The sequence below is a fragment of the Empidonax traillii genome, unplaced genomic scaffold (genome assembly GCF_003031625.1).
Source record: "Empidonax traillii isolate 1590-97213 ecotype Southwest subspecies unplaced genomic scaffold, ASM303162v1 scaffold361:size2146424, whole genome shotgun sequence".
Classification (NCBI taxonomy): domain Eukaryota; kingdom Metazoa; phylum Chordata; class Aves; order Passeriformes; family Tyrannidae; genus Empidonax; species Empidonax traillii.
Window position 1 is genome coordinate 914,266 of NW_020955554.1, and position 22,940 is coordinate 937,205.

The 22,940-nt window shown below is 46.8% G+C and overlaps 1 protein-coding gene across 18 annotated transcripts in view; it reads left to right on the top strand.

Annotated features, from left to right (window-relative positions):
* FBRSL1 (fibrosin like 1) overlaps positions 1 to 22,940 on the top strand; it is a 492,401-nt gene that overhangs the window by 463,175 nt on the left and 6,286 nt on the right. For 7 of the 18 annotated variants that reach the window (XM_027892613.1, XM_027892620.1, XM_027892618.1 and 4 more), the window contains 9 exons: positions 4,248 to 4,644; positions 6,148 to 6,401; positions 10,501 to 10,736; positions 12,672 to 12,722; positions 13,651 to 13,746; positions 17,069 to 17,140; positions 17,708 to 17,746; positions 18,594 to 18,665; positions 19,956 to 20,088. In XM_027892613.1, coding sequence (XP_027748414.1) covers positions 4,248 to 4,644; positions 6,148 to 6,401; positions 10,501 to 10,736; positions 12,672 to 12,722; positions 13,651 to 13,746; positions 17,069 to 17,140; positions 17,708 to 17,746; positions 18,594 to 18,665; positions 19,956 to 20,088 — 1,350 coding nt within the window. Of the gene's footprint in view, positions 1 to 4,247; positions 4,645 to 6,147; positions 6,402 to 10,248; positions 10,737 to 12,671; positions 12,723 to 13,650; positions 13,747 to 17,068; positions 17,141 to 17,707; positions 17,747 to 18,593; positions 18,666 to 19,955; positions 20,089 to 22,940 lie in introns of all 18 variants that reach the window. The other 11 variants (XM_027892616.1, XM_027892630.1, XM_027892612.1 and 8 more) reach the window with 10 other exon arrangements.

Here is a 22,940-nt window from a genome sequence, read left to right on the forward strand (position 1 = left end):
CTTTTCTTTTTTTCCAGAGACAAAGGAAAGGCGTGCAAGCAAGATTAGATTATTTCCAATCACATTGTACGTGTGTTGACAGTCTCCTTTCAGCAGCAACCAGCAGCTTGCAAAGAGCAAGAGGCAGGGCTGGAACTGCTGTTGCCCTAAGTGCTGTTTGTATAACACAGCAACTGCTTATTGGAGTTCTCAAAGCAGCCTTTACATGTTTAATCCCTTGCACTTGAGCTACTCTTAATCAGCTTGAAAGCAAATTCCTGTAACAGAAAGGTTTCATTTGTGTCTGGGACTTTCTGTATTGTGTTTAGCCTGCAATGCCATGTCGTTACACACTGGCAGGCATGTCACCCTGCTCAGCCCTGGGGATGGGCAGTGCACGCTTATTCCAGTCACAGATTCTGAACTCGGGGAACTTTCACATGGGATCTTGGCTGATGGTCTTTCAGGTGCAGGTAACTCCTTCTGAAACCCCCTTTGTACAGCAGTTTAAAGTGTAGTTGACTTTAGGGTTTCCCTTAAACTTCACCTCTGATTTCTGCAGATTTACACCAGCAGTAGCTAAAGCTCCCTGTGCTTTTAAAAACTGTTAAGTTTTCATCTTTACCAGCCTGAGTTGGCATTGGATGTAGCCCAAGGCGTAGGGAGGTTAACATTTTGCAGCGCTCCACATGAACAAATTAGTTGATCAAGGAGGCAAGAATTACTAATCCCAGGTTGTTGTTATTTTGCTTGTTAGAGCAGATTCAGCCCTTTCTCCCCTGTCTCTCGCACTCAGTCATCATTCATCCCCCAGATCAAGACGTGTCTCACTGTCTGTTCATTTAAGAAAACCTCTCAATGGAAGAAGTCCAAAGTGTTTGGTTAGAAAATAAACAAAAGTTGGCATGCTGAAAAGGGGTAGCGCTCTGCGTGGTGGAGAATGGCAGATGTGATCCAGCCTTGCCGTAGCATGGCTGAAACATGAATCATTACAAATGTCAGATTTCCTGTGAAGGGACAAGCTGAACTGACATGCGTTCAGGTTTAATTAAGGTTGAATTATTGGAGCTGACTGTCAAGTCTTAGGCAAATTGGCTCAGCCTGTTATCATTAAGCATGAAAATTACTCTAGGACTTGGTAAAAATAAACACATTTTTGCCTCTAGAACGCTGTGGTGTGGTCGGGTGGGCCTGTGTGTTTTTTTGGGGGGCAGTTGTGCTCAGCTCCATGGACCCATCTGCTCAGAAGGGCTCAGGATGAGGAGCCCAGGAACAGAAATTTCTGAAAGGATCTCAATGCAACCTGATCCAGCTTGCACAAAAGGCAGTGTTTGGTTGCTTTCCTTGGGCCATCTCCATCTGTGGGCAGCAGTCAGCCTGGTCAGAGCTTGGGCACACAAGAGGGTAGTTCCCTTGGAAGGGATATTCAGGCATCCTATGGAGAAACTGCAGAGTTTTGAGACCCTGATCAGAGTGGGCAACATCTCTCATTAAAATCAGTAACTTTCTGAGGGATTTCAGCTCAGAGACTTCCATATGTGCATCAGAGCCATCAGAAAGGGAAATGGCAAGTCACCAAACCAGAGGGCTTTGCCCATTCCCGGGTGGTGGCTCGGAAGGCTTGGGGATTCCGCTGGCTCAGAAGTTTCTCCACCCTTGCCCGTGGATTCACACCGTGTCTTTCCCTTCTAAGAGCTTCTGCTTTTGTGCAGCAGAAGGAGAGAAGACACTCACGCTCACGCCTGCAGCTTTTCCAGGAAAGGGGGGAAACAAGCATGTGGATATTTTCATTGTTGTCAAGAATGAAGCACGAAAACATTGCAGTGCTGCAGCCTGAGAGATGGGAGTTGGCAGCAGAAATTAGTCATTTACCCCTAGAACTAACAAACACAACCAGGCTGGCTGGTCAAATCAGTCAGCAAGGGAGCCTGAGCTTTTGCTTTGAGAAAATTGCAAATGAGAACTAATGCTGAAACCACAGGGAATCGATAGTTGTACATAAAACTGGTCAAACAGCTGCTTTTAATGTGGGACTTCATTGATTTGTTTTGGATCTAATTGACTTTTTACTCAACTAACTTTTGTGGTGCCAGTGTGTTTTGAATATACACCATTAGTCTACATTGCCCATAATTACCCAATATGAAGTTTAACTCTGTAGGAGGAGGCCTGTTGGGTAGAAAGAGCTAATGGGCTCTGAGGAAACCTGTGCTCAGGAATGAAACCCAATTGCTTTTAATGGGTAGCTCCTGAAAAACAGTGGGATCTACAGCTGGGAACACACTTCCTCCAAAATTCGGTGTGGGGAGCCCTGGCTTGACTAGGCAATGACAATTTTTCAATTGTTTGTAATAAAATCTGAGGAAAATTTACAAACATAGGGGGCATTGTAAGAACTAATGGTGCACAAGAGCGATGAGAATTTGATTTTAGAAATAAATTCTAAATAGCACTGGAACCAAGTCTAGTTACATCTCACAACCAGGGTTCCTGTGATGCATGGGAAATAAATTCACTGAAATGAGAGTTAGCCTTATATTTATTGCAGAGAATAATGTAGGACCTCCAGACATTGTGTCAAGCCTGTGAAGATGTATAAGGTGCTGTAAAGTACAGGGTTGATAGTACTTCTTGCCAGCCAAAACACCGGTGTTTGGAAAGGCTTGTGTTCCTGTTATTTGTGGGTTTGAGGCCACAAGACCTCAGACATTTCCATCTGATAAATATAGTTCATATGTTTCCCTTCGTCCTCTCCTCACATTCTGAATTTATACATATGCAGTGATGCCTTGATTGATTGAGGGCTGAAGGAGATGGTGCTGTGGTGAGAGTGCAAGCAGAGCCAGAAGCAGTGTGGGAAGCTGCCTTTTATCTCAGGGAAGGGGAGATGCCATCACCACGTGGGCACTTTGGGTACAGAGCAGGAGCTGGTGTGCTGCAGGCTCTGATTCATCGCTGCCCTCCTCTCATCTGCCGCCGGCACGAGGGTGCTCAGGGCCTTGGAGCAGCAGTGAGGGCTCTGGCCTCGCCTAGGCTGGTTCACAAATGCCTGGTCAGAGCATCTGCACGACCAGAATTAGCTCATGGGGTGTGTTGTGTGTTATTTCCACCTCCTACATCAGGAACTGGCTCAGTCCTTTGATGAGACGGGAAAATTTCAAAGGTGGAATTTGTTTGTGAGGGTGTTGGGAGCGTGTCAGTGAGAGTAGGTAGCACCTCTCGCATGTCTGCAAGCCAGCAGAGTGCAAACAGCCCCCAGCATGTTTTGGTGGGTCACAAAAACACATATTCTAAAAGTCAGAAGTGCTGTGTGTGCACGGTGGGGCGTGTGCATGTGAAACACATCCACAGCATCAGTTCTTGTAACTATTGAAGAGCTTTCCTTGGATACACAGATTAGGTCAAAAAGGGAGTTACAGTGGGAGTTGAATTGCTTTCATGTTGGTCTTTTCAGTTGTCTTTGACCTTTTGGATACTGCTTGATCTGAAACATCTCTCCTCTCTTCCCTTTTTCCTTTCCAGCCTTCTAACCCTTTGGGCTGCTTTGTTTAGCTTAATTATGAGAAATGGCAGTATTTGGCATCAGAGGAGTAATTCCATATGGAATTCCCCACTGGTGCATTTTGCAAGGTCACAGCATTGCTGATGTTTTGGCGTGCCGTGCTTTCGCTGTGCACTGCTCAGGGTGAGCAGGACTCCACTTGGGTGCTCACTGAACTTCCCACACAGACATCCCAGGCAATCTCCTCCCTAGAAGACAGACAAGGTTATCATTAAGGATTAGTGCTTGGTTCACAATGTGTCGTAGCTGGAGCTGAGCCTAAATGCAATGTGGGTTACCTTGAAAGAGCATCGAGAAAGTGAAATCTCATGATGGTCAGGCTCGTGTTCAGGAGTTCATTATCAGCCTTAAAACTTCCATGGAGCAGGAAATACTGTAGCAGTAACTTGAGACATGTTCCCACTCCTGCTGTAGTAACCCTGGGACTGGGAAGAAGTCACAGAGCTGCGTGTTCTCTGTAGTGTGCATTCATTTAATGACAGCTAAGTCTCTCACACACATGCTGAAAGTACTGTGGACTGACCAGTCAAGGACAGCAGAAGGACAGACACAAACACACATCCATCTTGTGGCAGCAGCGCTCCCACGACGCTCCCACGAGCTCCGACATGACTTGTTTTTTTCCCAGGCATGCGTTCCACCAAGCAGGGAAAGAAATGCAAACCTTTCACCGTGCGCTTTGTTCTTTCTCTCGTTGCTCCGTAAGGTCCCACCTTGAATGACAAGCCAGAAGCGAAAGCAGCCAATGTCCCAAAGGTGTCTGGGCTAGAGCGGAGCCGGGAACTGAGCACCGACGTGCCCTTCGCCCTGCCCATCCCCAGCCCCCAGCCAGTAGCTGCCGTTGTGACTTCTACTTCCTCAGCGCCCACATCAAGTGCCAGAGCGAGCCCACTGTTGAAGAAGGAGCCAGTGATTTCAGCACCAGCACCACCAAGGCTCACGCCTCAGCCGCAGCCTCGGCCGCAGTCACAACCTCAACCTCGGCCGCAGTCGCAGCCTCAGTTAATCCCTGACCTTCGGAGCCAACCTCCGAGCCACATCCCTCCGCCTCTCAACTACCAAGTGCATCACCAGGTGGCCCACAACGGACTCAATAATATCAGGTAGGGGGGAGGGACGCTCGTGTCGTCCTTACGCTGCTGCTGGGCTTGTTTCAGGTGGGGTAGGAATAGTGTCTTACACTCATCTCTGTAAGATGGTCCATGTTTGGATGTTGGACTTTGTGGGCTGACTCCACAGGCTGGATTTTCCAGCAGCGGTGGATCAGTGCATTTGAAACACGTGATAAATGCTCCTGTTCTGGGGGAAAGGCATGTATGTATTCCTTTCAGTCCAGTTTCTAGAGAATTTTGCACTGTCTTGGGTGAGTTGGCTAATTCTCCCCTTAGAAATTTAAGGTGGTTTCAGTTTGAGCAACACTCTTGTTTCATGTTCAGAGGTACTCCCACTGAAGTCCGTGTGTTCTTAGTTATCAGGTTTTTTGGTTCACCTCAGAAGAGGGAGATCTGTTTTGGAGAAGGCTGTGCCCCTTCGAACAGGGCTCCCGTGTGGGCTGAGAAATCTGCTTCCCTCTAACATGTTCAGATCTAACAGGAGGCTTAGCTCTGCTGTTTTAAATTGCCTCCCTTCAGTAAGTGGGATGGGTGAAAATGGTATGGATAAAACATTTCTAGAGAAAAGAGTTTAGTCAGTCAACTGGAACCTGCATAGTCTTTTTGCTGGCACAGAAAACATGCCTTGCCTCCCAAACAAGAGCTAAGCTTGTTTAAACAAGATGAGAAAACTGATTTAAAGCATAATATTTGACTGCACAAAGGTCAGAATATGAATACAGATAGCTGCCATTAATGTGTATTTCACAGTATCCTGCATACTTAAGCTCTATTGTGGTTTTACCCTGTAAATGCCACCACAGTATAAATGGTGAATAATACTTCAAACTATTCAAGAACTCTCAGAGGTTTAGATTGAAACAAATAATCAGTATTGTGGGAATTACACAACTGTTAACTGCAGTGATAGTGTGTTTCAGCCCACAAAACTTAGATCACTTGCAGCGTGGTAATAATAACAGAAGAAGATGTAAAATACACATTATTATGAGAAAAATTATTAGCATGGTGTGCATTTGCCTGTGTGTGTGAGACTGCAGCTGCACAGCAGATACATCGTGGTCCCAGAGTCACTTGCACTGTGCAGCTCTGCACACCCAGAGCACCAGAAAAAGGGATGTGAATCATGGCATCACATGATCCTAAGGGCATACACGGCCACTGCCAGGTCATCAGAGGCTAAAGGAAGGTGCAACATGCAGCTGCCTCCGTGGCCATCGTCAGCATCTCAAAGATAGCCACGAGGGCTGTAGCACCAGAGGAAACGTCACTCCTGAGGGCCTGAGGCCCGTTCTGCCCCACTGCAGAAGTTCATTAAGATTTGTTAACTGTCTCCATTGCCACTGAGACAAGCGAAAGCACAGCTTAGGGAGATGGGTGTTCATAACTGTGATGTTTTTGCTAATGTATTCTCACACTGTGTCGGGTTTTATTGTAACATTCTCTTTCTCTGTCTCTCTCCCCCCTCTCCCTGCCATCTTTTTCTCTCTGCAGCCGGAGCAGCAGTGCTAGCAGTGCAACGAGCATCAGCCTCCCGAAACACCTGCCCCTGTCCCCCCAGATCCCTCCGCACCATTCCTCCGGCCCGGCTCTGCCCCTCTCCATCTCTAATCTTGCTACCTCGCACTTCTCTCTCAGATCGCAGGCCCAACACCAGCACCATCCGGCCATGTTCGCCACCCCACCCACGCTGCCACCTCCACCAGCGTTACCCACCAACAGCCTCGTGATACCAGGGCACCCTGCGGGTAGGTTCCCCTTCCTCTGCCAGGGCTGGTCTGCCGTGCATGCGCTGGAGGGTGTGGAGAGATGGGCTGGCTGGTGGGCAGGTAAAACAACCGTGACACAGCCCCCTCCACGGGCAGGGAGTGCTGGAGCTGGGACAGTGCTCCTGGAACAGGTAGGAGACCTGCACGTGCTTTACCAGAGGAGGGATTGTAGACACAGCGCTGTAGCTTCCTGTAAGAAGTTCTTCAGAACAAAAATTTTCAAAAGAAAAAGTCCCCTCTAGGGTGTGAGTTGTGCAGTGTGGCATTCCAGTCATCAGACGTTTTTTCAGATTACAAGGAACTGATGAGTAGTTTGCCATTCTCCCCTTCTCTCTTCCCCTCTCTAATGAAAGCTGCTACTGTTGGAACTGATGTGAAAATACTGTTTCTAACTGTCCCAGAGAGGAGCTGTAACTGAACACTTGAATCTGACTGAGTCCTCTGCTCTGATCCTTCAACCAGCAGCACATCCTGCTGGCAGAGCAGGATCCTCTGTGCTCTGACCAGTGCTCTGTGCCCATGGCTCTATGGCCTTTCTGTCTGAGTCAGGGGCAGCTCAGCTGACAAGCTCTGCTGTTCAACTCTCACTGTCTTTGCATCCTTTTAAAAAGTTTCCTTTGTTCACCCTGGCCCCCATTCTATTGTCACTTCTGCCCTAAACGCCCTGTTTATAGCTTATCCATTAGCCTACAGCTGTCCCTGGAAGAGACCCTGGCAGCTGGAGACTTCCCAGCAACTTTCACTTGCTGGGGCCTCCTTTTGATCTGGCATTTGACTCCACAACTAACTCAGCAGGGATTAAACAGGACAAGCATTTTGCAAAAAAACGCACCCTCTGTTTCCTATGGAGTCAGTTAAAGGAATAAGGAAAGGGCAAGTTTGCTGTGGAAAAATCTGATGGCCTTGCATCCCCTTTTTTTTTCTTCCAGTAGCTAAATAATGTCTCATTATTTATAACTGCTTCTTTAAGTGAAAGAAGAAACGTGAATTGGTCCAAAGTGAGCTCTCGGAATGATGATAGCCAAAAGTGCCGTGGGTTCCCAGCCAGAGACAGGACCACATAGGCCAGAGCTGGCGGCTTTCACGGGCCCTGGCACCATCTAGAATTTCAACCACATGGCTGGGAAGATGTTGGCAGCGCTGTGGGAGACCTATTCATTGCTTCCCCTGTTTAAGGCAAAGGACTACTGTGATGGAGGCTTTGAAAGCGTTGCAAAAGGAAATAGCAAAGCGCTCGCTAAAAGCATGATATTGCAGTCACTGAAAGCAAGTATGTTTTCACCATTAACTTCAGGAGGTGCAAGATCAAGTGACCTATTCACATTCAGCAGCTTGCCAGGAAACAGTAACAGTCTTGCTCCTACTAAAAGGATTTCTCCTGCAATTTAAGTAGGAGAAGCCTAAGTTAGTGGAGGGAAAGGTCTGGGCGTCTAACCCTGCAGACAGTGAAATGCCTCTTGTCTGCACTGTATGAAATGCCTGCAAAGTGGCACATCATAAAATCAATACAGAGTGCTGCAGAGCCGGGAGCTTCTGTTGTCATTCACATAAAAGTTTCTTAAAAGCAAACAATATATTTCTGAGCAGCCCTGAAGAGCGAGACAGGAATGCACTTCTGGGGGCATTTCTTCCCTTTGAAACCTAAAGCCAGTACAAGTAACACAGGAGCAAACCCTTGCGTGGGTTTCTGCCCTCCACTCAAGGGCACCAAGGCTGCTCTGGTGTGGGATACACAGAGGACACAGTGGTCTGTGTCTCTTCTCTTCTGAACGTGAGGGCACCGTGAGCAGGACTGACATTTTGGGGCCATGCCCGCCTCACATGTGCTCACAGAGAAGGGGTGTCTGGGCATCCAGAGGGCTGCTCGGGCTCTCTGCTCCTGGTTGTGTTATTACATGACTGGACCTGATGGATGAGGCACCACTGGCAGATACAAGAACTTAGTCCTGACCCCGACATTGCTTGGAGCCCCGCACAGAGCTGGGTTATTCCTTGGCCATCCCATCCTTGCCGTGAAGCAGCCGCTCCTCCGAGTGCCACACCGCTTCTCCAGACATCTCCAGGCCTTTCCTTTCGCTGACAGAGGCCAAAGTTGTGGTACAGGGCTATGGGCTGGAGCCAGCTGCAAATCTATCAGTCTGACTTCAAGTCTCTTAAAGAAATTGGATATCAGAGCACTTGGAACTGCCAGCTCGCTTTTATCTCTCCCTCCAGAGAAGTGGATTATCTTGATGCTAACAGAAGGATTCAGTTTCTTTAAGTCATGCCAGATTTAAATGCGTAAACACACGCACACATGAAATCATACTCATATTCTCTAAAGAGGTTAGGTTTTGGACCTAAGTGCTTTCAGCCTGTGAGGTTTTTTTCTTATTTGTTCAATCCAAGGAGAACCCATTATAGGCTCTTTTGCTCCAGTGCCTTAGGCTTCAGTATCACAAGTTATATATACTTTCTGCTTTTGAATTATTATTATGATTGTAGCAGTACACAGTACCTACTCTTAGCAGTACATTTATTACTGAAAAGCAAATGACTTAGGCACCCAAAATTGGCTTTGAAATGTGACTTTCAATAGGATGTAGGCTTCTAAGTGCTAGTAGAGGCCTTGAAGTTCCCCATCAGCGTGCCTGTTTTTAAAGATCTTAACCACATCACTTCAGAAGGTGATTGATTTAGACATTTCTAATGTTACTGTAGAAAATTGAACTAAAAGAAACCCCTGCAGAACATGAAATAAAACTTTAAAGTGCAGGTGTTCTTTTGCCCCTTTATATTCAGAGCTGTAGTTTGAAAGGGGTGTTACACTGAAAGAAGGGGATTCATGTAAATTCAGAAGCAAGTAGGTCAGTCAGGACTGGGTGTATGTCATCCACAGCTTTGGGCACAGGTTGCTCTTTGCTTAGAAAATATATAATGTTGAGTGCTGATCCCTGTTTGAAGTTCTTAGGCAAAGCCACAGATGGATTTAATTGATACCAGCAGATATTTTGGCCAAGTAGACAGTGGTCCTTAATGTCTTTAGTCACATAATTTCTAAAGTGCCAATATCTTCCACTGCCCTAAACCACATTCACCTTCAGTGGAAGTTGTTATTCCAGAGGAAGATGCTGAGAAGAGGCCACGTCCTATGGTGGAACATTTTGTTTCAGCAGTCATTGCAACCTTCATGACATCTTGAGCCAGTTCAGTGTTTCTCCTCTTCCCACTTGATTCCTGCTTTGTATTTTCTCACAGGAGAAAATCCCGGAGGCTATGACAAAAATGAGAATTACAACCTGTAAGAAACTGAGGAAAGGGCGGCTTGGTATTTAAGATCTCAAAAAAACACTTATTGGCCAAAGAAAGCCTCGATTTTTGATGGGTGTTTCTGGTCACTGTGTGCCTGTCTTGGGGCAGAGCAGGGTGGGCAATTTGTTGAAGAGCAGGTAGTTTCCAGCCACCCAAATGCATGGTTACCTTGGAGACCTTGTCAGAATTTTACCTCTTAAGTGTGTATATTTGGAGGGGCTGACACACAGACATCACACGTGTTAGGCCCAGCATCCCCTGGCAGCGTGTGGGTGCCAGCCCCCCATGGAAGCAGGTCAGTATGGCTCGTGTTCAGACCAGCCCTTGGCCTGCAGGAGGAGGAGTAGGAGGAGGAGGAGGAGGAGTGTCCTGGGGCGGGGTGTGCGGGTGGGGCCGGGCGGAGGTCGTGCCCCCCGCGGTGTTTTCCGCCGCGCTGCCCTCACGGCGTTCTCGTGTTTTCTGCTGTGCTGCCTCACGGTGTTCTCGTGTTTTGTTTTCTGCTGTGATGACTCATGGTGTTCTCTCTTGCCTTTAGATACCAGCCTGTTGATATCATTCAACCAACCAATCATGTATTGCCAGCCTCATTCGGGGATTCTGATTGGTACTTTGTCACAGGCATCTCTCTTACCTCCACCAATGAGTCCTCACGTAGAAAACCACCACAGCATGACCTGCAGAAACAGGGAATGCCAGGTGAATATTGACTCTTTCTCCTCCGTCTTTGTGGTACTCACAGGCCCACGGGCCTCTGTGTCTTTTTTTTTTCTCTCTCTCTCTCCTCTAGATCACGAACTGCTCAGGCAAGAGCTGAACAACCGGTTTTTGGTTCAGAGTTCGGACCGGGCCGCTGCCTCACTTGGCCCGGTGCCGCTGCTGAGAGCGGAGTTTCACCAGCACCAACACACGCATCAGCACCAACACACCCACCAGCACACATTCACTCCTTTTCCATCCAGCTTGCCCCAGACGCCGCTCATGCCGCCCTCTGCACCTCCCATGGTGCGTACCCCAGCCCAAAATGTGAGGATAAGTAGAGCATCTCTGGTCGAAAAGCCTAACCCACTCTTGTCAAACAAAACCCAGCCCTCTTCATTTCAGCCAGGCGTGCTGTCCCTGCCCTTCAGCACTCCTGAAGGGACCTCCTTTCCATCCAGAGCCCCCACACCAAGCCTCTGGGTCCCCCATGCTGCTACCCATGAGTAGATACAACACCCACGAGACAAGTCCAGAGTCCCTGTAGTTTCCTTTTCGTGTGTCCTGGTGTGAATTTCTATTCCCCCTTTCCCAGAGCCAGCTGCCATAACACACCACAAGACACCAACAAGGATGCCACGAGATGGGTGGCTTCCAGTCCCAAACACGGTCCCCATAACTGCTCAGTGCAGGCAGACTGTGCCGGCTTACCCAGAGCTCTCACCACAGCGCAGCATCTCAGGGGATATGAGTTTTGCCCCTTTTCCTCCTGATTCCTAATCTGTATCAGTTTTGGCATTTTATTACTTGATTACATCGACAACCACTAATTTGTGTGTGGCTGGTTCTGGTGGGAGAGATCCTCCTGGCCGTGTAATAAGCATTTTGTCATTGAATTTGCTTGTAACACAAGGAGACTTTGCTGCAGCTGTTACAAAATTGTTAGAGATCTGCTGCAAATGGATTTTGTCAGTACTTTAAAATGCACTCTCTCCCCATTTCTGGCGATTACTTTGTGAGATTGAAAGCACAAGATTTAGCTCTTTCCCCCTCTCTGTTTCACACTGTGTCCAAAATGCAGAAATAACCCTGCTCTGCTAAGGCTGGCAAGCGCCAGGAGCAACAGCCAAAGCAGCATTTGGGAAGAACTACCAAGGACTCCAGGAGCAAAAATGTTTCTCACTTTCCTTTCCCACTGCTGACTGCCCAGTGACATCCTTGGGTTGTAATCTGCTTAGCAGTGAGACAATTAAAAGCAATATCATCCGTCCAAAATCCAGCCCCAGGTGTTTGCTCAATGTACTCGTGTGTAAACACCTTCCCTCCTTTTCTCGGTCCGTGTAAAACAATCCTGAATCTTTTCTCAGAAATCTCCTGTGTCATTTAAGAACCCTGATACCCGAGCCTGTGAACAGCTCCCTCCCTCCCACCCGTGCCCGTTGATGTCAGCCCTCAGACCAAAAACAACTCGCAAGGCTCTTTTGTTATATTTCACTCACATCTTCTTATATTCCACTAGATCAGGTCTGCTAATCCCAACACCAGAGAAGAGTGTTGAAATTTACAGCTGCATGTGTTTGGTAATTTATGGTATTTACACTGGAGGGGACATGGCTCCAGTAATAACTGTAATTAATGAAATTACAAATCTACTCTCCTGCACGTAGAGGAGTGTGAAACAGCAGCTGACTTGCCAAATAAGCAGCTTTTCATGGGGTCCTACAGCTCCCTTCCCTGCCTTCTTCCCCGCTCCCTCCTCCCCAGCAGAGTGTACATACTGTTCAGAAATGCAATGTGTGTGTGCTTTGGTTTTGCTTCTGAGGGGGTACAAGACAAAAGGGGCACAGACTGCACCCATGGAGGTGGTAAAACCCCATGCTGGAATGGAAAAGGTTAGCAGTCACCTTTTCTCTGGGACACTCTCCCTTTCGCAGGGGAGGGGGAATGTATCGAGATTTGTGCATCTAAAACCATTAAGCCCTTTCCCAAACAATTTTGGTTCTTACGGGAACCCAGAGAAAGAGGAATTGGTATTGGTTGCCCCACAGCAGGGGGAAGCCCCCCCAGGGGCTGCTCTCTGTTAGCTTTGGGAGATCAGTGAGCTCCCTGATGAGCGAGTGTGGAATAACCAGTCAGTTCTGCTCTGTTAAATGCTGTGCACACGGGCCATGATTATTTGTCTGTGTTGAAATGCTGATGTGTCTGCTACTGCCAAAACCAAACTCACCTCTTTTCTTTTTTTTTTTTCTCTTTCCTTTCCAGTTCGACAAGTATGCTCCCAAATTAGACAACCCCTACTTCCGACATTCCAACGTGAGTGCCCACCTTTCCACTCGGTCTCTTTGTCAATGGTCCTGCTTGCTCTTCTTTTGCTTGTTTTCGGTCGATGAGTCGTGTTTTGGTTCATTCATTCCTAAAGCTCTTTTTTTCCGTCCTGATTTTTATGTTTTTAAGGTACAAAATTTTCTTTGGGCTTTTTTTTTATTTATTTATTTATTTATTTTTTTAAAAATCTCTGCCTACTGCGTTTTTGCTGCTGTGGCTCTGTATCGCTGTGCCTGGGATGGCAGGGAATGCGCAGGAATTGCTCAATCAGCGGTCATTGCAGTATCTTTGCAGCTGGTGCTTCTCCCAGTGCAGCAGCCCGGAGTGCATGGCTCTTTCACAAGGTTTTGCTCAGGTCACAGGAGTAAGTCAGACTGGTGGTTTCTTCCTGGTGCTCCCCACTGCTCCAAAGCACAAAAACGACATGTTTTGGGACTTGAAAAACTGCTGTATGTGCTCAGGAGAGGCCTAAGCAAAATTTAACCCAGCCTACACAACTGCAAGGTGGTGTGCATGCTGCCTGTGGTTAGAGTGCAGTGCAGCATCTTATGGTTCTTTTTTGCTTTGAAAATTAAAGCAAGTCACATTTCAAAACAGGATCGATTTGTTTGCAACTGCAGAAAAATGCAAAGTTAACGAAAAGGGAACATAAACCCCAAATTATGCTCTGTGCTTCCTGCAGTAGTCCACAATTTTTAAAGGCACACTCGTTCAGCACTATCTAGAAAATTCATCAGATGAGTGCATTTTCCAAGTTTTGGCTTTGCTCTTAAAAATTCCAAAAGCAAATTTAGCGTGTATTTTCACTGTGGCACTTGTTCAGCACAGTACTATTTTTGTGTGTGCCAGGCTTGGCACCTACCTCCATCATTGTTCAAGTCGTCCTGTGACATAAGCATCTCTTTTTCTTTTGTAGTTCTTTCCAACCTATCCTCCAGCAATGCCTGGAATGCCACCCATGCTTCCACATTCAGGTCCCTTTGGGTCACTTCAGGGAGCATTTCAACCGAAGGTACAAACTTCTTCTTCTGAAGGCTTTTGTTCTTTTGCTGGGAGAGAAACTGTGTTCAGAGTGGTGTCTCTGGTGATTTTGTGGCACATGGTTGAACCCGCAGAAAGGCAGCACAGGGTTGGAAGATCACCCTGCAGAACTGTGAGCATCCTGTGCACAAAGCAGCCAACACTTTAGCAGAAATTTTCTCTTGGCACTGCAGATCCTTCCTTGGAAATGGCTATAGTGGTTCACTTGGGAGGTCAGCTGAAACTGGAGGAGAAGCATACAGTCAGTGCGTTATTGGATTGAAATATTTACAGCTCGTAACAGACCACCGAGTCCCAAATCATTTTATAAATCTAATGGTCTGAGATTGCAAAAGAGAAATTGTGTTTATTCCCAGAAAAAAAAAGCAATGAGAATTTGACTGCACAAGTGTGGGAACAATAGGGAGAGACTGCTGTGAATGGGTAGAGCAATTTGAAGGGGCTGAATTTTTATTCCCAGCTCCAACACTGTCTGACCTTGGGCAAGTCGCTTAAACCTTCTGTTCCTCAGCTTCCTCATCTATAAAGTTATCTTGCAGTGGGTTTTAGAAGGGTTGATTAATGCCTGCAAGCTTCTTTGAGATAATGTGTTTGAAAGGTGCACTGCAGCTGTAACATGTCATTACAACTAGCACTGATTGGCATTTGGAAATGTTGCCATGATAACCCCCATTTTTGGCGAATTCTGTGGTGTGCACTGCTTTTTTCCCCCCTCCCAGACATGTTCTTTTTATTAACTATTTTTAAATGTGCGGAACTGTTAAGTCTCTCCAAACAAGAAAAAATGTGTTGTATCTACACAGTATTTGTTTGGAAATGGGGCATTTACTTCCTTTGTCAGGTGGCATGTTTAGCTTCCTCCCATGCTGTGATTTCAGAGGTTTCTTATCTCAGACTGCATTTCCTTGAGCTCTGCTCCTGTGTTAGAAGGCTTGAAGGACCAGCACTGTAGCCAGGCCGTTCCTGTTTGCATTTGGAAGGGGATTTCCATAACCATGCCAGGCAGGTCTGTGGGATGTGCTTCCCTCAGCAGTCTGTGCAAGTCAGTAATTAGCAAGTGCTGCAAATAAGGCTTCTTACAACCTTCCCCCTTAACTTAATGTTTTTAATGGAAGCTGGAGCATTTCGTCAGTGCCCCCCAAGCAGGAGTTCTGTATGTAGTGGCTGCAGGCCTAGGAAAGGATCAGTTCACCAAAACAGAGGGAGGAAGAGGGACAGAACAGAACCATCCCTTGATGGAGTTTGTCTGCCAGTGTTAATTGCTGTTATTCTTACAAGGGATGCCAGGGAAGTCCCTACAGACCCCGAGTTGTCAGGGTGTGAACTTGATCTGCCACTTGCACAAATAAGGTGGAATTGCCAAATTTTGCCAGCAACGCAGCTAGGGCTGTGTTTTGCCATAAAGCTGCTTCCTCTTAATGAGGAGCTACTGGTACACCCATGGCATGGTCTTCTGCTTTCCATCTTCATTACAGAGCTGGTCAGATTCCACCTCACTGTAGAATATATTCCGTTAGGCCTAAGGAGAAGCAGTTACATGGCGAGAAAGAAAAAGTGAGCACAGACCCTTTACATTTTTGAGCAGTTCCTAGTGCTGTGTTATAACTAGCTTTTCATTCATTTTAATGGTAGATACATCCAGCATTTGCTAGCTTGAGTTTAAGCAGCGCAAGGTCACACTCTGGTGCCATGGTTAATCACTGACATCACTTGATCTCTGGACAGTGCTGTATTTACATACAGTCTAGCATCTGAAAAAGAGAGGGGTAGGTTAAAAAGTGGATCTGCCACTTTGGCACATTATTTTACAGTTTCCTAGAGGAGACAGAGCTCAAGCTCTAGGCGAAGCCTCTCCAGTCATTGTTACTGCATCCTTTTTCCATGCTCTCTCCCTCCCAAGCTGTTTGACTAAAGCCTCCACAATCACTACAGAGCTGCTGACTCGGTTTTGGCACGCTGAATCCTGCCCTTCTTGCTTTCCAAAGCAGAGGTCTTGGTTTTGTTTTTCCCCTTCCCATGTCAGTTGCCTACAGCTGTGCGAGTCCACTGCACATAAATCCAGGCTGACGGTGAACTTCTCAGTGAGTTTCCCAAAGGCCATTTCTCACGAGCTAAGAACTTGAAAAGGTCAGAAGTATTCGGTTTACTTCGCTGGAGGAGGCATTCACGTCTTTCTCCAGGGGACAAAGGGACAGGATGACACCATGCTATTAACATGTTGTGATCTTAAAGCTCTTGCCTGCATGATAGCTGTAACTTATTTGCCACCTTATATATACCTCAGCTGTCAGAGAGGCCCTGAGAGCTCAGATCTGCCTGGGGAGTGCACTGACTTACCTACACACACAGAGGAGAATTCTCGTTTTAATGAGTCTGGAAGTTACGTAGCCTTAGACAAATTAAAACCTATCTTCCCTCCCACGCCCGTGATCACGCTCATGCCTCGTACTGTTTGAAATCTCCCATAATTTGGCCTAAAATGTGAGCTAAATAATCTCCTGGGGAGGGAGGTTTAACCCCTCCACACTCAGCTGTGCAGAGGCACCAGGTGCAGTCGCTCTGGGAGTGGGAGATGGAAGAATGCCGGAGCGAGAGGATAAACGAGTTCTTGGGGATCATCTAGGACAGGACAACAGGTGGGATCCGGAGGAGGAGGAACAGGGATTCGTTCAATGAGGTGTTTAATTCTTGCTGGAAAATGATGGGATAAACAACGCAAAGCTATAAAAGACCCACAAGCACCTTCTAAGGTTTCTCATTTTGCCTTGTCGAAGCAAATAGATGGGCTGTTGCTGGTGTAGGCGTTGTGTTACCTGGCCCCAGTCAGAGAGGGGCCATGGTCCAGTGGGTGGAATATTCGTGGGACCAGGATGCTGGAGTTGTTCCGTTCCCGACTGCTGTACTGGTTGCTGCCTGAAACATGGAGGGAGGCAGGGCCTCCTCTCTCGTCCTCTTCCTGCCTCCTGCCTGTTTTGTCTAAAGAACAAGCTTCTGGGGCAGGGACTGTCTCTTCCCATGCACTTGCACACTGCATAGCTCAACGGGGTGTGATTTCAGTGGGGCTTAGGGGTGCTACTGGAACACTGTTGCTGCTGCTCAGTAATAATAGATGACATGGTGGTTAAATGCTGTTGGCTGTCAGTAAGAGATAACATTTAGCACTAATGTAGCAATATGCGTGCTCAGAGCACAGTGCAAACATGGACTAATTAATGCTGTTAACATCAGATAGAGATGTTAAATGTACTGCTGGTGTGATACAGTATTATTCACGCTCTGTTCTTGTCTTTCAGACTTCAAACCCTATTGATGTAGCAGGTAGACCAGGTGCAGTCCACCATACGCTGCTGCAGAAGACTCCAGGGGTAGGCAACAATATATAACCTTCCTTAAAGCTTACCTGGATTTACAGTAAATGTGGGGATTGCTCCCAAGAAAAGGGAGAGCAAGCTGGTGGGCAGATTGGCCTCTGGACTCAGAACATGCAGTCAGGACAGAAGTTCCTTTTTCTGGTGAGACAGTAGCCTCCACCAGTCGTGAATTCAAAGGGATGTATTGGCTTCTTTAAACAAAGTCACAGGGAAATGGGGCAGGAAACCCCTTCAGTACCTTTCCCCCAAGCCCTGCTTGGAGGGTGGTTTTACGCGCTCCATTTCAGAGCGATTACAAGGTTCAGAAAAGCACTGGCACTGTTCAGTTGCTGGCATGAAGCCGCTTTGTTTATCATAAAATTCTGCTGAGTTTGGTTCAAGGAATGAAAGAGAAGTTTTAAGCCTTCTTTAAGCCTTTTAGGTTTCCCATGTCACAGGGGACTTCTGTGGAACATTGCTTTCTAAATGCTTTTACTTGTTCAGAGGAAGGAAGTTCCCCACCTTTCTGTACATTGGCTAGTTTTAGAAAGACTGATTGTTCTATTTCTGCTTTTTCCATAGGTGTCAGACCCTTATAGGCCTCCAGTAAGAGTAAGTAAGGTTTGTGGGGGATTTTATATACATACTCATACACAGACGCTTTGAGTGTCGTGCACGTGCTTTTGAAATTCAACATGTCCAGTAGAAAATTTCACGCTCATCCTTCACTTCAAGCAAAATGTCATCGCTGGCTCTTCACTGCTTCTGATTAATAACGTTTAGGTTGAATCCCAGCCTTATTTTGCATCTATTTATGTGCATTAGTAGTTCACGGTATGAAATAAGGGTCACAGAAATAAATGACTGTGCCATGGGCAGCCATTCACCAGCGAACAGATTCACGGTGGCTTAGGTCAATGAGCCTCTGATGCTCCACATAAACACCCTACAGTGAGTACCACAGCTCAGCTGAAAACAGTGACTTGTTCAGCTGTGGCACTGCTCATCCTGGTGATTGTTTGTCTGAACCCTTTTCCTCCCCAAAAGCAAGTAGCCATAATAACCACGCATGACTTAGCCTGCAGTGCAGCAGGGATGAATGAACAGGGCTCTTTTCAGAAGCAGAACTGTGAACCATTAGTTGCTTTCTCTTAAGCATGGCATACTGTTCTTTGCTGCCATTCATTTCAGTTTATGATGCGGGGAGTGCAAGTAGGAAAGAACAAGGCAGGGATCTCAGATGTCCATGAGATGGGGAAGATATCCCACATTCTTCCTGTTTCCTTCTTAATTTAAACATCATCTGCTGCAGTACAGAAGAAAATGTTGATCACCCATTGTGCCATTTCAGTAATCAGCCTTTCTCATTGCTTAGCTGCCTGGCTGACAGTGAGGGAAATGAAATGTTCTGTCTGATGTAGATTGCTAACGTATAAATTAATCTAAATTCTTGTGCTTTCCATTGCAGAAACCCGGGAAGTGGTGTGCGGTTCATGTACAGATCGCCTGGCAGATCTACCATCACCAGCAGAAGATGAAGGTAATTCAGACAGTTTCTGGAACAAAGCCAAGTCTTTTAGCTGACAGATTGTATTTTAGTGAGTAATGGGCAGGAAACAGTTACTGTGGTGATTCTCAAGCTTGCCTGTATTGATTAACTAATACTTACACTCTTTTAACATTTATTGTAGCAACCATAAAGTTTATCTGAGGGCAAAGGAGCTGGGTTGAAGGGTGGCAGAATGAGCAGTTGATACTAAGTGCACAGCCAGGAAGAGAGGAAAAAAGTGAGGGGAAGAATAATTTTTCTCCAAGTCCATTTTTTTTTTTTCACAAAGCACACACGTTTAATGTCATTTCCCTTCTGTACCTGGTGCCTCCTGTGGAGGAGGGAATGAAATGGCCGATACAGTGAAGAACATATTAACAAAGCACAGAGCAGGGGAGTAGATTGATGGCTGCAGTGTTAGAGGCTGTGGGGCTTCCTGCACTGCTGTGATGCTGGGCAGAGGGAGGGGGTTAAAATTCAAGAGGTAACAGGACACAGGTATACTGGTGAGCTATTACAGGCTCCCTGTGGCAGGAGGAGTAGCTGATAAGGGAGTTTGTGTAGGTTTTATTTTTTCATAGCCAGCCCTTCCTGTAGTTTTTTTGTCCCATTAATGAAGACTATTCGTTGCTTGAGTGGGTGCCCTGTCAGCAGTGCCTCTGCAAGTGGTGTGGGCCCATGTATTTTTATAGGCAAATCTCTAATCTTTAGGCTACTGAGAGACTCCTGTGACTTAGGTGCAGTCCTGGCCGTGCTCACTTCTACAGGGCAAGGATAAAAATAGCCTCTGGAGGAGCCTCATGGCTTTCTTTATCCTTTGCCCCTTGCCTGCGTACTGAGCTGTACTGGCTGCAGGAAGGGCACAGTGTGGGCACGTCTCTCTCTTTCAAACCGGAGAAGCAGAACAGACGAGTCCATCACCCAGCTCTCCAGGCTTCTGTCGGCAGCTTTCTGCCTGCAGAGCATTTTTTGTCAGGCCGAGAGCACCGACTGATCCCGGCGTGCAGAGCACTCGGTGGATCATGTTCCGTGCTCCAGCGTGTGCTCAGGGGCTGGGCTCACTGCAGACCTTATCCGTGGGGATGGGGCCGGAGCCGAGGGGCTGCCGAGCCAAATGGCCCTACAGACGCTGTCAGAGCACGGCTGGGCGACCGCAGACACGGCTGTCACTCTCGCTAACTCTCCCTGGCAGGGCCAAGCAGGAATGAGCCTTAACTCCCTCTCTTTCTCTCCCATAAAAAAGGGAGTCTGTAACGAGGTCGTTTTTATGTCATTTGACAGCAGATGCAGCTGGATCCCCACAAGCTGGAGATAGGTGGTAAACTTGACCTGTTCAGCAGACCTCCCGCCCCTGGAGTGTTTCCAGGCTTCCATTACCCACAGGATCTTGCCAGGCCTCTGTTTTCTACCACAGGTAAGGGGAGATCGTTACTTGTTGAAAAAAAACACCCAACAAACAGTCAGTTGTCCCTACAGCTACATATGCCTCAAAAATAGGAGCAGGCAAGGTTGGTTCAGAGGGGTGTGGATGCTCTGGCCACCGCTGTGACCGGGGCTCTGCCACCACCTCCAGTGCAGGATCCTCTGCACGTCACTGAGCTGCAGCACTTGGCTTACGTTCATGTCTGTGCAGCTGGTTCTTATGTGCCTGATTAATAGGCTATGGAGTGATTTTTAAAAGCAATTTTGACAAAACACTCGAAAATGTTTCCATTGCACGGGATTGGAAGTGGCCCCAGTCTCTTTCTTGCTTTTATATTTGCCATGTTCTTCTCAGCTCCTCCACTCACCAAGTTTCTGTTTGTTTTCTGAAAACAAGGGTTTTTTTGTAAAAGGAAAACTTCAATAACAGCGTTGAAAATATCACAGAAGGTGTATTTGTGAAGTGTTTGGTCTTTAAATAGAAAATTCCCCTGTGTGTTACGAAGTCCAGCAAACTCTAGGGCTTAAAATGGTATATATTGGATTAAAAAAAAAAATAAAACTAGAGAATTAAATACAGTTCACATTGATCAATTGCTTTCCAATCTGTTGGAGAAGTAATTACAATTATGCAGTTACCAAAGGCCAGTAAGCTTCACTGTGCTGTGCTCGCTGGCTCTGACCATGGGAGACTGCAGCTCTGACATTCTGGTTTAGGAGGTCACTGTGGATTCACGTGGATGTCAGTCCACCAAATGCCAAGTGTTGGTTTCATTCTGTTCCCAGGCTTAACCATCCCCCTCGACTTCTTTATCTTTTTTTTTTCTGTGCTTGAGATGCTAAAGTCTGTATTCTGAATGAGCTGTATCAGTTGATGAGATGTGACTTAGCTCTTTATGTATGTAGTTAATTGGCAAATAACGAAATTTCCTTCCCTAGTGTTGCTCTGGTTTTATGATGCAGTGTTGCACAATCACCCTGAGTGCAGACATGGTCATGTGCAGCCTTGGTTCAAGCTGGTGAAATGAATGAGGTTAGAACTGTTTTGAATTCTGTCCCATCAAGACAGAAAAGCAACAGAGGAGGATCAGGCTGGCATTTCTGTGAGAGCTGAGTTTCGAATGCAGGTGTCAGATAGCTTTCAGGAGCCCCACCAGTCGGTCTGTCTTTCTGCTCTATCTGTGGATGGAAATTCTGAAGCATCAAATGCACGTTTCTAGGAGATATAATCAGTGCTGGTGCCAGCTCTACATTGTAGGGTGCTACCCTGTATTTCAGTCTCTATAAAGGTACTTTGATAGCACAGGGCCAAGATATTTATTGCATCTACTTGGGTGCATAAGCACAGCTTCTTTACAATCCTCTGGCTGTTTTCCTATGGCAGGTGCATCCTTATCACTGTCCTCAGTCTGCCCTGTGTTGTCATTACGAGGACCTTGTCTCATGCCTGGTTTTGCACCTGAAGGCTGTTCTGGGCAGAGTTTACCCTGACAGGCAGAAAAGCACCGCTGCAGTTGTTATCTGGAGTTTTTTCTCTTGAAAGATGCGAGCTTTTCATTCACAAAACCAAGAGGGGCAATAGTGGGGGACAGAAACATTGGAGAAAGCAAATTAATAGAAAACTTTCGCCAGAGATAAACAACCTCACAGCATCTTGTCCGTGAGTGTATTAATCACCAGAGGCATCGCTCAGTAAATCTGGGTAAAGAGCGCTATCAACGTGAGCAAACACTGCCGCTGCAACGCAGGGATGAATAAATCTCCTGCTCCGCAATATCCGAGCATTCCTTTCGCCTTATCGAGCACGTGTGCGCTCGCTGTGAATCATTGGTTCTGCTGCATTGCCTGGTTACTGCGGGAGACATAAGTTATCTTAGGGCCACCTGTCTCCAGGACGGATGTTGGGCTGCCTGGCAGACGCTATATTTAATAACTGCCTGACAGCCTGCAGAGCTGCTCCTGGCCTTCTCCGGAGGATTTTTTATTATCAGCCCGTGTAGTTGAGTTTGTAAGCCGTCTCCTTTGAAGAAATCTCCCATCCATTATACACCTTCTGAAATCTTAAAGGATTAGGAAGATGACAGTCTCCATCCGTCTTGAAGCATTGGAGCAGTCAGAATGTTTATAGATAGGTACTAGATAGGCCTCCTTGCTGTGGTCTCTCTTAAGTTTCCTCAACTCATTTTCTGGCTGCTTAGGTTTGAGGTGCCCAAGCTGGTGAGGGACACACAGCTCTGTCTCCTTCTCCAGTTTCATAGTGTGCTCATGTTCTGGCCACATGGCTGCTCTTGTTTGCTAGATTTTACCCGTTATTCTTCCCAGTATTAAGGGAAGGTAAATTTTTACTAACAAGGTATATGAGGACGAGCACTGTAAAGCTTTATGTAGACGTTGGTCTGTTTTGCACATGACTTAACATGTCCTCTGGAAAATGCTGCTTCTGTCATTATGTGGAATTACTAGTTTCTAACAAAATGAGGCAGTTATTGCACAGGTGTGGCAGGTCTTGATTTCTGCGAGGGAGGCAGAAGTTGTGTTTGCATCCAGGCAGCATCTGAAGGTCTGCTCAGCAGTGGTGTTCCTTTCCCACGAGGAAGCACAGCACCATGGCAATGAGCAGTGTCTAGGAAAGGGAAAAAAATACCACAGGGGGAGCCTGTGGATGCAGAGACAGATGTGAGAGCGTAGATGGAGCTCCCATGGGAGAGGCATGATTGATGTTCCCTGCGTGCCTGTCATTACCTGGTGTTTCATATAGACTCTAATCAGTCACTTCCAAGCACCTTCTGTCTGGGCCCATAACCTGAGCTGACCCTTTTTAATGTAAACACAGAGTAATGACTG